Source organism: Zerene cesonia, chromosome 18 (assembly GCF_012273895.1).
Source record: "Zerene cesonia ecotype Mississippi chromosome 18, Zerene_cesonia_1.1, whole genome shotgun sequence".
In the NCBI taxonomy this organism is placed as follows: Eukaryota; Metazoa; Arthropoda; class Insecta; order Lepidoptera; family Pieridae; genus Zerene; species Zerene cesonia.
In genome coordinates this window covers 1377230-1392797 of record NC_052119.1, presented here as the reverse complement: position 1 = coordinate 1392797, position 15568 = coordinate 1377230, and the positions used below count along the sequence as shown (strand labels likewise).

The 15568-nt window shown below is 33.9% G+C and overlaps 2 protein-coding genes across 4 annotated transcripts in view; one reads left to right on the top strand and one right to left on the bottom strand.

Moving 5' to 3' along the window:
- The first annotated feature begins 658 nt into the window (after nucleotides 1-658).
- Nucleotides 659-8376, top strand: LOC119833963. 2 transcript variants are annotated; one of them, XM_038358220.1, is made up of 7 exons: nucleotides 659-948; nucleotides 1015-1133; nucleotides 1208-1285; nucleotides 1508-1616; nucleotides 2277-2368; nucleotides 4593-4740; nucleotides 5202-8376. In XM_038358220.1, exons 1-7 carry the CDS (start codon nucleotides 921-923, stop codon nucleotides 5354-5356), a joined length of 729 nt encoding a protein of 242 aa, XP_038214148.1. In that variant the 5' UTR covers nucleotides 659-920; the 3' UTR covers nucleotides 5357-8376. The 2 variants fall into 2 exon arrangements, with proteins under 2 accessions (XP_038214148.1, XP_038214147.1); XM_038358219.1 differs by having other exon boundaries at nucleotides 1205-1285.
- A 706-nt stretch (nucleotides 8377-9082) lies between these two features.
- The window catches only part of LOC119833919 (max dimerization protein 4-like), a 239972-nt gene continuing 233486 nt past the window's right edge, over nucleotides 9083-15568 (bottom strand). For both annotated transcript variants that reach the window (XM_038358151.1, XM_038358153.1), the window contains exons 6-7: nucleotides 13201-13367; nucleotides 9083-12197 (exon numbers count right to left, since the gene is read on the bottom strand). In XM_038358151.1, coding sequence (XP_038214079.1) covers nucleotides 13201-13367 — 167 coding nt within the window. In that variant the 3' untranslated portion in view covers nucleotides 9083-12197. The remainder of the gene's footprint in view (nucleotides 12198-13200; nucleotides 13368-15568) is intronic.

The following is a 15568-nucleotide window of genomic DNA, read 5'->3' as shown; positions in this document are numbered from 1 at the left end:
GTGTCTGTAATAAACCACCTTTTACCAAATACATGTTATGGGTGTACATATAGTACATGTACCAAAAACATTTGTTTTTGTCTGTACCGGTTTATCATCAGAGATGCGAACCGAAATATGAGGGGACTTGCACTGGCAGAAAGCTGATGTAATATGGAATAATTCGGCTATATTTTATTCCATTATTCCCGCGCCGAATTCCCATTGGTTATTTAAAGTAAAAAACATTTAAGCAAACACGGAACGGAACGGTCTTGAAATATAATGATGACAGTGAGTGACATATTATTATGACATATTATTGTGGAATAATAAAATTAGTTAAATGTCTTCACTTATAGTTTTGACTAAATTAATGAGAAAATATGGTAAGTAAGGAAAAATTAGGTAATTTTTTTTTTTAAGGTCCTATGATGGATGATCACAGAAGAGAATTTAAAAATGTGAGACGAAATGAAGGACAGAATCCATACTTTTTATATCCTAATTTGGTATTTATTTTAAAATTTTTTACCAACTCAAGAAATGAACAAAAAATGTTTTTGCTAATTATTTATCTAAAAATTTAAATCTAGCAAATTGCAATCTAAAACAATGCACTAGCATGGCAACACATAAACTTAACTATCAAGATGCAAGATAATAAATTGTCACTGTCAAGTTACAAAAGACTTGGTGGTGATCGCTATTGCTTATATTAGAATTAATTTTTAATTTACCATTGCGAGCTTCATAAATTCAAACAGTTATTAAATTTTATAATATTTAGTGGTTCTATCAGACTATTCTATCGACGTAACAGGCACAACCTGCATAGGAATAGACGGAATTTATCAAAATAGTTGTACACCCTATGCGCATTACATGTTACTTTATCAGAATTAAGCCAAAATTTAAAATATTAGGACTAATCTTACAAAATGCAAAGCAGTAACGACTCTTTATCTGGTAAGTACTCTCTACAAAAGTATATGTGTTTCGAATGAATGAATAATAAACATTGTGTCGCATTAGTGTTAGGCCCTACAATGAGTGGGTCCCCTGCAGTTTTATTAACACCTGGAAGGACGAGAAACATCGCTCAAGACATGGAAGCACTCAGGTTATCGCGTCAAGACAATCCTTATTTACAGGTGTGTAATATTTCTGTTTATATAATGCACACGCAACGTGCGCTATGAATAAATTATTTGTTACGTTACAGCAGGTAATGGCGAGTAGGGAGAGTTTAATTGAAAGCCACCGGGAAGAATGTGAGTCAGATGATACTATTCTAATGTCACAGGTAAGGAGACCACCTCATATATAGTAAAACCTTCCAAAGATTTCTTATTAACATTTGTTATTAAACTTGCTCAAATTCTTTATGATAAATAATAAAGTTTGAGACCTTAAAGACCTGTAAATAGTATAACTATTGTTAGTCTATTAAAAAACAGAATATATTCAAGAAATTTTTTTAAATTATATTAATAATTTAGTCATTTTAAAATCAAAAATATTCCAGGAATTTGGTAGTGCAGCCCTAGATTTTGTTGAAGATGATCCATTAACCTTAAAAGAGGTCCACGAGCATATGATACGGTCACCACCACCCACTAGCTGTTGGCCTCAAGGTATTTGCATTTTCCATTCTCTTTCCATGAAGTATATATTTAACAATTTTTCTGCGATTAACATATTTGATGCTAATTTAACACTATGCATGTAATTTTTTAAAATACTTGATTAATTTTAAGGTAATGTCCCTGCATTTCTAATTCCAATTGATATAGAACTTAAATATTGATATATTCAGAAACATGCCTCAACAATAAAACGTCTATAGCTATCGAGATACAGAAGTTATTAAATAGATACTTTTAATTTTAAAATTACAGTCAGATACTTAGAGATTTGTAAAAAAATCTTGTGTAACACTCTCCCAATTGAAATATAATTTTTATTAAAAAATATTCTTTTACCTACTAATATTTTGTTGCCTCATAATTCCTTCATCATCCCAAGTCCTTCTAATACTAACTTAAAGCTCAACATTATAAATAACATTGACACACGAAAAACAACTCTACTCACAATCACCTGTTACAAGTGTCAGTGGTGTTGTAAAACTGGTCATTGTAATTAACACCTAATCTCCTTGCAATAACATCCAAAATCCAGTGTATTCCTGATTAGAAAACAAAAAAAACGACAATGTTTCAATGTGATTGTGAGTTTTGTTGTATGTCAATGTCAACTAATGATTAACATATTTGCCTGCCGCTTGGATGAAGATTCGCTATCTTACCGCGCGTCCAGCGCGTTCGACTTTGGACCGGAGAGCCCCGTCTCATATAGCGCTTATTCCGTCAACTCACAGGAGAAGGTTACTAATGATGTTATATATATGTGTTTATTTGTGGGGCCGATGGTTAATTGGTGTTGCTTATCTATTTATTTAGACCTCAATGTAGTATGAAGCACTTAGAATCTATTCACATAGATGTTGTGTAGAGGTGATATAAATTATTTTGTACCCCAAATGTTTGGTTAGTGTAAAATAATTTGGTTTAGATAGTATATTCACAACATTTAATTGTCTAAACATATTTTGTTAACAAGTTATGTACCTCATTGGCTTACATATAATTTTTACCCGCCCTGAAACATTAAGATATTATTGTTATATGTGAGTGAACTATCTCATTTTTTTAACCTGCTCTTCCATTACTCATCAAATTCTGAATTTCTTCTGAGTCATAAACTTCGACCATTACAAACAACTAGATACACAATCAGGGACAAAAAATGTCCCACTAAAAGGTTGTACTTTTGATGCTTTGTGAAATCCGACATTAATTCATCCAAATAAGGTTGAATTTATTTTGGTATATACCAGCGATATGAATTACCTAATTTTTGTGAATACACCTTAAAATAATGTCAATAAGCTTGATTTTCCTGTAATATTTCTTTCCTTCAACTGTAATTTCACAATCACATTTCAGGACAGTTTAAGTTTGTTTTTGTATAGGATAGTGTATGTAGTTGTAATGATCGGAGTTTATAAAAGGTTTTTTTTATGCACAGCCGCTTCATTGGATTCCCCAAAACTAGTGTCTACGCCCATATATCAGGTCATAAATCCTTGATCACTGTAAAAACGATCACCGAAACTGATATATAACTCATCTGCTCCATGCCCCACAAGGAGACGTGGAACTTTTCTTATATTATCTGTAAAATTTGTTAAAAAATTTAAACTAAGTATTTATAGCTAGATTATGCAACAGGCCAACGTTTTTCTTGTAGTAATAAAATCCATAACTGATTTCGTTATCAATTTATATAATAAACAGTAACTAGACCATTTCAGTACATTTTTTTAATAGCAATTGCTATACAATGTGGTTGTTTTATAGACTCAAAACGATAGCTATTTATTAATGCAATGATAATATCTAAAACAATACTATATGTATATCTAGTACGATTTTTGTTTTTTTTAAAAAATTCGTTTCTCTGAAATATGATATCTTGAAATAATCTAATCAAAAAGTATTTGGGTATCTCTTTTTCAATTTAGATCATTTCCAAGTTACGTAGGTATCCTTGTTGTCTATATCATTTTTATAAGTACCATATTTTTAATATTTCAATATTATTTCCAATTAAATCCTTTTAATATATCATTGTAGTAAATAAACTTAATTCTATACACTACATATTACAATATTTTTTTGAATAATATTCAATATTTTAAGTTAATCACATTTGCAATTAACAATATCGTTCTTTATATCTTATAATTGGATAATTGAGCAAACTCTTAATTTGTTTGTCCATGGAATGTATGTTTGACTGTATTTTGCATGAATAATCTGCATGTCATTATTATTCTGCATGAAAATATTCAATGTCGTTGCCCTCTCTGATATGTACTATGCATTTTCATTCCATACGCAATGTTAGTTTTTTTTAGTAACGCTTTTACTAATCTACATAATATTAACTTACGGAATAGTCTTAGTATACCACTGATATTAATTGTGAAGCTATTTTTTTGATATTTTTACATTTTTACAATCGACAAAGATTTGTTTATTCTTATATTGAAAAGACGTAGAAGTAGTAGCTGTTACAAAATCTTCACCTTTTATTTGTTATTTTTAAAAACGTTAACTATCTTGGCTTATTCACTAAACAATTGAACTTTAGCGGGAATAGTTCGCTTAATCTTTTGTTGTGTTTGCTTCTACATTCCATTATTTACTATAAAAAACACGTGAATTTCAAGAGCGGCAAAATTTTTTGAAAATGGAATACCATATCTATATCAGTTAATAATTAACTGATATTGATATGGCAGAAGCCAATGTTATTGTTAGTAAAAAAGTACTCCGGGTTCTCCGGGAGTGGCATGTTCAAATGTGGCTAACTAGCCAGAATTGCTTTTAGTCACGATCATTCAATATTGCTATCTTTGTTGTTTATAACGTGTGATATTGCGATAAAGTTATTTGTGTGCGTTAGTGTGCCGCTTTTTGAATATAGAATGTTGTGTTGGTAACCCATCTACACCTTTTTACATATGATATTATGATCGGCAGGAGCTATTAGGTAGTAGGTCGCCGCGGCGCGGCACACGCTGCGACGACACTCGGCCACAGAGCGGCAACAGTCGCGCGAGGTCCTCGCGCTCGGTGTCGCCGAGGGCGCACGACCTCGCGTTGTGCGGCCGACCGCTTTCTTTACCCGGTGAGTATGTTTAACTGTTAGATTAGTGTCCGATTGGTATTATTTTTGTTCTAGGACAACTGATGAGTACTGTATGTTATATAATTTGATACCGCTTTCAAACGACTTCAAAAAACGAGGAGGTCTTAATTAGACTGTATATGTAGATATCGATATTTATATATTTTTTCTGTATCAGTCGATTTCTTATTAACGTAATTATATTTTTTGCAGAATTAATTGTTAATATCCGATTAGTTATTCACTTTGCGTTGTTCACACCACACCTATAATTATGTGGCTTTATAAATTATTTATTGTATTTAAGCAACAAACTTGTATAAGTAGCATTTATTTTTTAATAATTTCATCTTATTATGGGAGACTTTTAACCCAATATAATATTATGGCTATTAAATATTTAAACAATGTTAAACATTTCTATTGAATACAGACTAAAATCGATCGATCACCTATTGCAGGTGAGAGCCACCTCCGCGCGGCGTTAAATAAAAAGCAAAACAACCAACAGTCTGACAAATTCTCCATACTTCAACATCCCAGGCCGTTACGAAGACCGCACGCGAGCCGGCGCGGCGAAGATAGTGTACAACTAGTTCTGGATTGCGATAAGTAAGGCGGATAAAAAAAAATTGAAATTTCAAAAGTTTGGATATCGTTAAAAGTCGTGTGGTGTGTACGCGGCATTGTATAAAATTCGGAAATGTCGATGAATGTCAAATATGTACTGACAGATGCAAAAAGAATTCATTTTGAATTATTTGCACGGGGACAATGGCGGTTGTTTAGGAAAAGTTATTTACAAATATTCCCGGTAAGAATGCGAGGTTTTTGTGAAATGGTAACATTTTTTGCGAACGAATGCTATTAATTAATTATAAAATAATTAACTTTTCATTGCACTTGCATATTTTCATTGCTTTATGTACCTAGCAAAATAAAACGTGATTAAATTGGGAAGATTTGTTAGGCTATAAGACGCGTAATTATTTTAAAGAATTGTTTTTTATAAGTTCCTCTTTTTTCTTATTATAACGATAGCTGTTTTAGGCTTATTCTTGCTGGACAAGAAGATTGCAGGTTAGCTTCTTAGGTTTTAAGATTTGGTCTAAGCTCTAAGATGTAAAAATTTCACGATGTGTACAATAGTAGGTTTAAAAAAACAAATATACAATGGTTATTTTCTAATTAAATTTCCGACTTTAGCTTTCTTTATCGCTCTTTGTTTTTTCCGGGATATGATAATAGTACGGATGTAAGTTCATATATTTTTACTCAGTTTTTAAATGCCGGAAATGTTTATAATTTTATACAACTGGGACATTTTCTAAATCATTTATATTTGAAAAGCCGATGATTTTAAATTCGTGTTCTTTAAGACAGTATTAAATGTATTAACGTGAAAACAAAATAAAAAAAAAAAACATATTTTAAATGTTGATATTGAAATTTTCGGAAGTTAAGACATGAGTAGTATTTTAGATTAGACAAAAAACTGTTTGAAGTGATAACTTTTTATGGGAGGGTAAATAGCTTCGTTACGTAACGCGTTACGGCGCCAGTCTGTATGGCTTTCCTTCCTCACGTACACGGCAGCGGTGGGCGGGCTCCGACATCCTCCCTCACTCCCTCAGCGCTAGCCGTACTTAGTTATCACTTCCGCCGAGCGTGTCGAGACTCGTTTTTATCAGCTTATTTGACCAATAAATAAACTACCATTAAGTAGTAAAAATTAGAAATACATTTTTCTTTTATTATTAAGAAAGGATAAAAAACGAATATTTCGTTAGATTTTCTTTCAAGTTAAAAACAACTAGTATTAATTATATATGTACTGTACTCATAATATTGTCCAGTAGTGATAAATTTTTAAGAAAAAACATTAATGTTACCATAATGTGTAGTTAAAAGTCCTGCATACTTCCTAAAATGCTCATAACGCTAAATAACTAAATTGTTCTAGTGTTAGTCAAATTGTAGACTCAATTTAGCAATGTGTGATACGTGGTATGATATGTTTATGATATTTTTACTTCTGGGCTGACTGTCGTTATATCATGAGCTGTCAATTTTCCCGCCAAGAAAACACGATCCTATGAGAAAGAATGAAGGAATGTCGATGGTTCTTTTTTGGACATGCCAGTTTCCTCGCTGAGATTATTGTCACCAATTGGTTCTGTTGTGATGGGGATAGTGTGCTGAGAAATTGGAGTATTTATCAGCACACTATATATTTATATTTGATTAGATTAGATAATTATATGAATGATGCGATTAAAACTGGTCTATGTCCTTTTCCATCCGTAAAACATAATAAACATAATGATGGTGGTCATCACCATCATCAGCGCCTATTTTTTCCAACTGCTGGGACACAGGTCTCCTTTGAACGGTCAGGGCATAAACCACCAGGTTGGCCCGGTGGCAGATGTCACACGTCGAACTTTTGATTCTTCGATATACCTCTTGATAATGCATAATGCATGCAATATGGAATTATCTTTTCGAAAACGAAATGCTGAGTGTTCCAGCGACGTTTTGAATGTCAGTTAGTTACTTATAAAGTTTAGAACTAATGAATAAGATGAAAACCACGTGGCTTAGAAACGCACATGATTAGAATTAAATAGTTTGAGGTGATGGAAAATCCTTGATAAAATGAACACTTTCGAATATTAATTACGTTTTTAATTAAGGATTTAAAACGCGGTTCATACAATAAAATTGTTCTTTTTAGCAATCAAAACAAATAAATTTAAATGTGTTTTATTGCTGGTTTATTGTTTTTAAATAACATCAAATATTTTTATATTAATCGAGTACCATAAACATGTATCTCTATTTATGATGCTTAAAGTTAGATAACTTGAAATGTATAATTGATATTTATTTTACCCCTTTACATTCTTTTAAACAAAAAAAAAAAGATTTAAATTCCTCCTTGAGGTTATATTTTTATTGACGTTATAACTGTTAACACTTCCCTGTTCATTTATATTCGTGAATTGGTGTTTATTATAAGAATTTAATTTCGATGTTGTGTCCTAATATTTATATAAGTGGCGTTAAAAACCCATATTTGTTGTTGTGATGTAATGTTACCTTAATCGAATTTGATAATTAATATTTTTCTGTCGTTTTTTTATTAGTACTGCAATTTGTGTATATAGCATGATTTTTTATTGATATTTGTGTGAAAGTCGTTTATAAACATCAAAGTTAATAATAATACTCAACAATATGTAGTGTTTTAGAAATAAGTAGATTTAAGACACGGTTATTTAGTACATAATGATCACAGATTAAAAATACACGCGTAGTTTATAATGTTGCCAGTGGTAAGATTATTGGTGCCATCATTGCAGTAGGTAGATTTTAAATTTCGCTTTTTAATTATGATTTTATAATTTTTGTTATTGTTAATTTGGTGCAATATTGTTTATAATGCATATTAAATTGTTCAGGTCAGTCGCTGGTCGATGTCCATTATTACCTAAGAATAATTAAAAAAGTTAAAGTATAACGCTTTGTTTTATTGAAACCTTTTGAGTGTAGATTCAATGAAAACAGTAATATAGGAAACAACAGTTGCAATGGTGCTTTCCTCAGATAATGGGTAAAAGATGACAACTTATAAAAAAACTAGGCATTCTCCATTCTCGATGTATTTATTTGTTATATTTGTGTTATATTGTATGTTATAAAGGATAATTTGAAAAATCATATGAATATACATAATAAATATTATAAAATGAAATAAATAAATAAAAAATAATATAAATAAATAACAAAAACCTTAAAATATTTTTTAATTAACCCACACTGGAACCTACCGTTGAAGACTTAACGAATATCCTGAGAGGTAGATGTGTTGAAAACCGAATATTCTAAAGATTCAAATACATATTCAGATAAAGAAAGGAAACAGCAATATTGGTTTAACAGGAGAGCGAAAAGGATATCACTAATGCAACAATCTATAATTTAAAAAAAAAACATTTGAACTACATACATTAATCCTATAGCTTTCTCTGTCATTTGCGTGCTGCTGCGGGTCTTCATTTGACATATCATTTCTCCTATGATCTATTGATATATCTTCTTAATTTACGGTCAATGCAAACCACCAACTTTTGAAAATGTCTACAGGGAATCGAACCCAGGACTTCCAGATTGTAGTTCATTAGTTCCATCCTATTTACTTAATGTATGTACTTTATACACTATCTTCTACTATAATCGGGAAACAGAAGTGGTGTCAAGTTCGTGTAGTTTGGTTGCTAAAGGATTGTATTTTGAGGTATTATATATAATAAGGAGATACGAAATGATACCAAGTAAGTTTTAATTATAATTTTATTAAATTAATTCTATAACTTTTTTACATATTGTAAAATTGTGTGCCACTTTTCGTCAATTACATTGAATAATGCTGCCAAGTCCGTTAGCAGTAGTCACAATAGTACCTAATGTTTGCCTCTACGATCAGACAACGATTGGCTGCGAGCGCCGAGACTGCTCAAAATGAATACAGCATTGCATCTCGCAACACTCGGCCCGACTCCGCCGCCTCTATTCATTTGACCATAAAGCAACACAGAACGAGGTCGCCATCAATAAATATCTCTAATACCGAAGCGCTAGCGACAATTAACGCGCTCGCTAAGATTTCGGCTTTGGAACGTCATCTCGGTGTTGCTATATGCCGGATACAAAACAATCCCCGTGGAACAAGGCGGGCGAGTGCGGCGAGCGGGCGGCGCCGCGCCGTCGCGTGCCTCGCCGCTCCACCATCAACTTGGTCCAAGAATATATTTATGAAATAATTTGTATAAAAATTTTGGCTCCAAATATTTACACACTGATATTTTTACACGCCGGACTAAATTTTACAATTTACAGCGACTAAGTTGGGTATACAGTCGAGGAGCGGCGAGAGACGTCGGACGAGAATTTATTGCAATTTTTTTCTAATAACACATTTCTTATCTAACGAGCGGCGCGCGCTTACAGTGCGTCGCGCCATTGCTAATACCCTATCGTTACAGTGATACACCTGTGTACGTAGGGCGCCCTACGCGCTCGCACTACTAGAAGAGGGGACAGTTGGAAGATATCGCAAAACAAATTCACTGTAGCAATAGGATACAGACAAAATTTAGTTAAGGAAGAGACAACACCGAAGGCAGATCTGACTGGACGTAGGCTACAACTGTCGCCCGCGCACACGCGCCGCGTGATGCGATACTTCTCCCTGTTTCGTGTTTACAATTAACATTTACAATTAACACTCAAGTAGGGGCTTATACAGAATTTGTACTCTTATAGCGTCCCGTCGCCGTAAACCCGATACACTCGATTGCAAATAACCTTGAGCGATGAATGCGGACTGTGGCGACCGATCGATGGGGCGTGAAGCAAAACACTGGTACCGGATAAATTATCGAAAAATGATAACGTAAAATAAATAATTTTGTGATATATTAAATTAATTTACGAATATTATATAATATATATTTTTACAATTGAGACAGGATTCAACAGACACAGTGTCGCGCAACTCCTGGCGTTGACACACCGGTACAATTCCGATACTGGCCTCGTATTCATTGCGTTTCAACACAAGAGTTGACGCTCGCATGATCATAACATGTGAAAGCTGACACGACATCGGGCTGGACCGCGCTACACGGTAACATCGCCAAAATTGACACAGTTTCTGCTAAAGACTAGATCTTAAGTGTTAAAATAAAAATATGGATACATGAAACGGAAAGATTTTATTTGTTGTGAAAGAAATATTTGCATTTAGGGATGTTTTTATTAAAGACAACACTGTGAAACAAAACGTCAATGTCAATTTTGGCGGGAACGTAGCGCGTCAGTGGCCAGTGCGTGAGTTGTGCAAACTGCAATGGCGCCCGACGGATAAGGCGGCTCGGCCGCTACTGATATAACCTTAAGAGATCAGGCTGTCATTTCTAAAACAAATATAATTACAAATGATTACAACTATACTTATCATAACATCCATACCTAAAACAATTTACAATATGAATGATCCGATATTTGGATAGGTGAAGATGAGATTAATTTGGGCTGTGTTACCATGACGAAAAATTATATACAATGAAACCATTCGTACATAGTAAAAAGAATTAACAATTTATTAATTATAAGATATAATAGTAATAACAAAAATATATTGTGTACTCTAAATTTCAGCTAGTATTTGATTGTATCAACAAGATGTATTGTCGAGCTTTCATAAAATATTTCCTTTTTTGGTACAAGTGTCGATATAAATCGAAATCCGTGCTAGTAATAATGTCATTTCTTCTATACACATGCTATATAAATAATAATTTAGTAAGTCTGAATTTTGTAAATATAAATTTAGATTAAATAAATACTTAGAGCTTATATTTCCACGTTACGTTTCACAATAACAATGACACATTACCAGAACAGTTTCGTGACAATGCAGTGAGATCATTAATAAATCAATATTAATACTTAAAAATAGGATGTTAGTTCGTTTTTGCTTTGAATCGTGTCCATTTATCGTTTGTGCTGTAACATGTGTGCAAGGTATACTTTACAGACATTTGACATTAGCACAGATAAAAAACTTCCGACACAATCAATGTTGCGACTTGTTTGTTATTGCAATCGCAAGTCGTGATGCTTTATAACCGTTCTGTGTAATTATAAAAAAAAAGATTGTTACACCTTAATTAAACTTTTTTTGGTGGGTCGTCATCAGTGTGATCCCCATACGTTATAATTTTGTGGCAGCTCCACTGCCGCACTTTTACAGATCTAATTCTATTTGATTAATTTATACAAGAAAAATAATTATATACAAAAAATATAATATTGATATTTATCTATACAACATTCGCTGCTAGGATAAGTAGCGACATCTCTTATTTATTTAGTAAAATCAGTTACAATAAGTACCGAAAGATTTTACTTTTTTTACAGTGACTTTTAAAATGAGAAAAAGCGTATAACAAAAAGCAACACCCGCGATACGGTGGTGACGGGCGATTCCACGGTACCTTGTGATGATAACGTGAACAAGTAAGCGGATGACGAATAAAAATAAACATTCAATCCAAACGTGTACAAGAGAGATATAACGAAAAAAAAAACTTTTTGGCAATTTTGTACTCGGTAATGGTTAGCGGTGTCGTGTGTTGTGTGTCGCGCGATGTCGCGTGTTGGCGCGTGTCGGCGCGCGTCGTTGCGCGTTGTCGCGTGCCGCGTGTCGCGTGTCGCGTGTCGCGGCGCGGTTGTCACTCCGGCGAGTCACTCTGTCACGGGACGGGATCCCCACTCAGTCACGAACAACAGTCGTCCCAGTACATGAATCAACAAAATGTCCTACGATTGTTTTGTTGTAGCGGAGACGCGCGCGACACCGGGCCGCCGCCTCGCGCACCACATACCACCTGCCGATGTCAACACACTGTATTTAATCCTTCTCAAGCCATTACAGTAGAAGAAGTATATATGAAACTACATAACTTTATATGTTACTAGCTGCACCCAGCAAACGCTGTTCTGCCTTACTCTTATCATTTAGGGGTATGAAAAATAGATGTTGGCCGATTCTCATAGATACCGGATAAGCACAAAAAATTTCATCAAAATCGGTCAAGCCGTTTCAGAGGAGTATGGCAACGTAAACTGTGACACGAGAATTTTATAAATTAGATTTAATAACAATATGCTAGGACGCTAAAGAATTTCACAATTTCATAAGTATTATATTTAAAATAACAGCTTAATGAATAAACATGGATCATTAAGTTTACAAAGTATAATCAACTAGCTGCGCCCCGCAGTTTCACCCGCGCAAGTCCGTATCCCGTAGGAATATCGAGATAAAAAGTTTCCTATATGTTATTCCAGTTGTCCAGCTATCTACGGACCAAATTTCATTGCAATCGATTCAACAGATTTTGCGTGAAAGAGTAACAATCACACACACATCCTTACAAACTTTCACATTTATGATATAAGTAGGAAAGGAGGAAAAATTTTTTTCAATATTATTTAGCTGGGTACCTTTTACCTCGGTTGCTTGAAAGAGATCACTATTATGTGACAAGGCAGCCTAATAAATTATTCTGTACTCTGTTTGCACATATTAGTAACAAGGTCCCTTTATGTATAGTAAAGAGTTGTAAATACATATATATAAATTATGTGTCACGTTGAGTCCGCGATGAACCCCTAAACTACTAATAAAATCTGCACACTATGTGCCGTTTGATCCAACTTAAGAGATAGGATAGTTAGATAACGGTACTTGACTCCCCGGGCGGAGCCAAGGCATGCAGCTAGTAAAAATAAATATATATCTTACAATCTTGACTAAAAACCAACACACTCTCTCGAAAACACCAAACAAGCTGCTCGTATGCTGTGCTCAAAACAACACACGCTCACCTAGACTCTCGTGTAGCGCGTGGCGCGGTGCTTGGCCGGCTTGGGGCAGCGCCGCGGCCGCCGCCCGCGCGCCGCGCCCACGCCCACGCCGCTGTCGCCGCTGTGCCCCGACACTAGCGACTCGCTGTCGCTCTGGTTCGAAGTGTAGCCGATCACGTCCACCTCGTCTGGAAAACGAAACGTCATCATCATCATCAGCGCATATATGTTCTCACAGCTGGCACACATGCCTCCTATGAGGGTTCGGTTTGTGGAAAACGAATGCAAATATATTCATAAAAAAATATAGGCTATGAATTTGAGAAGCTTAAAGAGTTGTCCCCTTTCAACCTTTGTCGATAGTTTGCTTAACATACAAACATTTATACGATCAATGTGACGGTCTACAAATGAAATAAAATACGCAATTTTCTAAAAATCCATCGACTCTACTAAAATAAAGAAAAACAATGTTCAATTAGCATAGTAATTGAGAGCTATATATAGCTTAAAGAATAATTTGTCAAAATCAGAAAGATTGCGAGGATATTGGAATGGTTTTTAATCGTTAAAATAAATTAGCTGTTTAGAGATATTTTGGTTTTTTTTTTTTTTTCAACAAACGCAATTCAAACAAATACATTGTTGATATTTAACATGGAAATATGTTATAAAGCCTAAGAATCCGTAATCGATTATTAAATCGCCGGCCGTTTAATTAGAAATCAGTTATAATCCAATCGATTGCGGCTCAATCTGGATTACTTTGATAAGTGTTATCGCATGCGATGGAACCGATGCGCTAGTACTGAATGGAAAATTCTTCATTTATATTTTATATTAAGTACCAGAAATGGGCGTGTTTTGAGATATCACATATTCAAAATGGAATAGAATAGAATCTATTCTATTATTTTTATTCATCACATGTTCAAACATCGTAAGGGATAGGGTCGTTAATATAAGAAACTCGTAACTTAAAAAAAACATGTCGCTATCGCCTGCTTCTTATTATTTTTTAACCAATTCAATTTGTATGTTTTTTGGCTTTGTTACCTTAGACTTTTTGACTCGGTGAACCGTTCGATATTTCTTTAATTCATTGGAAATCTAATGCCTGCCGTGATACCATTGAATGTTGCTATAAACCAGACAATATGAAGACGGATAACTGTTTTAGTTTAAATTCTTTGTGACAGAGTAAATTCTAACTGATTTTGCAATATACTTATTTTATTTTGAGCATTAAATATCGACATCTGCTTTCTAATGTTACAAAAGTGAGTATACAGCTACATACATGCTCAATACACGACCCAGTATCTAATGTTGAAAAATAGAGCCCTTAGAATAATTTAAGAGGCACCATAAATCCAGCGACGCCAGTTTAGGAGTCAATCTTTATTTAATCGAGTCAAGACGTAATCTATCTATAATTCTCGTATCGCAAGTGTTTGTTACGAAACTACACCGGAACGGATAGGCCCATTTTTCATCATGTTTTAGTATGTTCGGTAGGTCTGAGAACCTGTCGTAATCTATTTTTCATACGTCGAAATTGTAAGAGGATCGTGGCTGAACAATTTTTGATAGTTACTTTGTATTTTATTTCAAGTGTCTGTTTGTAATACCATAACACTATATGGGTTACTGTTATGTGACTGGTTCTAGAGTAATTATACACGAAGGAGATTCTTTCTAACCTTGTGTCTGTATGTTTGTCTTGTAACAGTTAGCATTAGAATCAATAACTTTACTATAGTTGCATAGTATAACACAAAGCCTCGCTGTCTGCCCAACGTATGTTCAGAACTTGAAAACTACGCAATAATTTTGATGCAGCTTTTTAATAGATAGAGTGATTTAAGATAAAGTTTTATTAGTAGTATACATAATATAGTAGGACATATTAAGTATCAGCATTGCACATTGCTAGTAACTACATATATAAAGAGTTTGTACGCTTGAACGTGTTAATCTCACGAACTGTTGGATCGATTTGAATGAAAATTGAAAATGAAATTTGAAATGAGAAATGGCATAGTTATTATCTCGGAAATCCCACGTGAACGTGAACTGTGCAGGAAATTCCACAGAACTGTCTATCATTGAATGCGTGGGCAGCTGGTAGTATAATAAAAAAAGGTTTCTAATATTATGTATGTTATATAGTTTCGAAATTTCTCATTTAACAAAGAAGAAAATACATTCTGAAATTTATGTTATCTTCGCCTCTACGCTTTTCATAAATGCAATTATTTACGTCCGTTGTATGAGCCATAACTTCAGGAGAGATTAAATTTACAAGCGCTCGAAAGGTCAGGCAGGGAGCGATGCGAACCCGCGACCTCTTTACTTCACTTTTCATTGTCTATGTACGTATCTGCGC

Coding starts and splice junctions, on each gene's coding strand:
- LOC119833963 (XM_038358219.1), top strand. CDS start 921: ATGCAAAGCAGTAACGACTCTTTATCTG. Junction 1,286..1,507: donor ATACTATTCTAATGTCACAG/GTAAGGAGACCA, acceptor AAAATATTCCAG/GAATTTGGTAGTGCAGCCCT. Junction 1,617..2,276: donor CACTAGCTGTTGGCCTCAAG/GTATTTGCATTT, acceptor GCTTGGATGAAG/ATTCGCTATCTTACCGCGCG.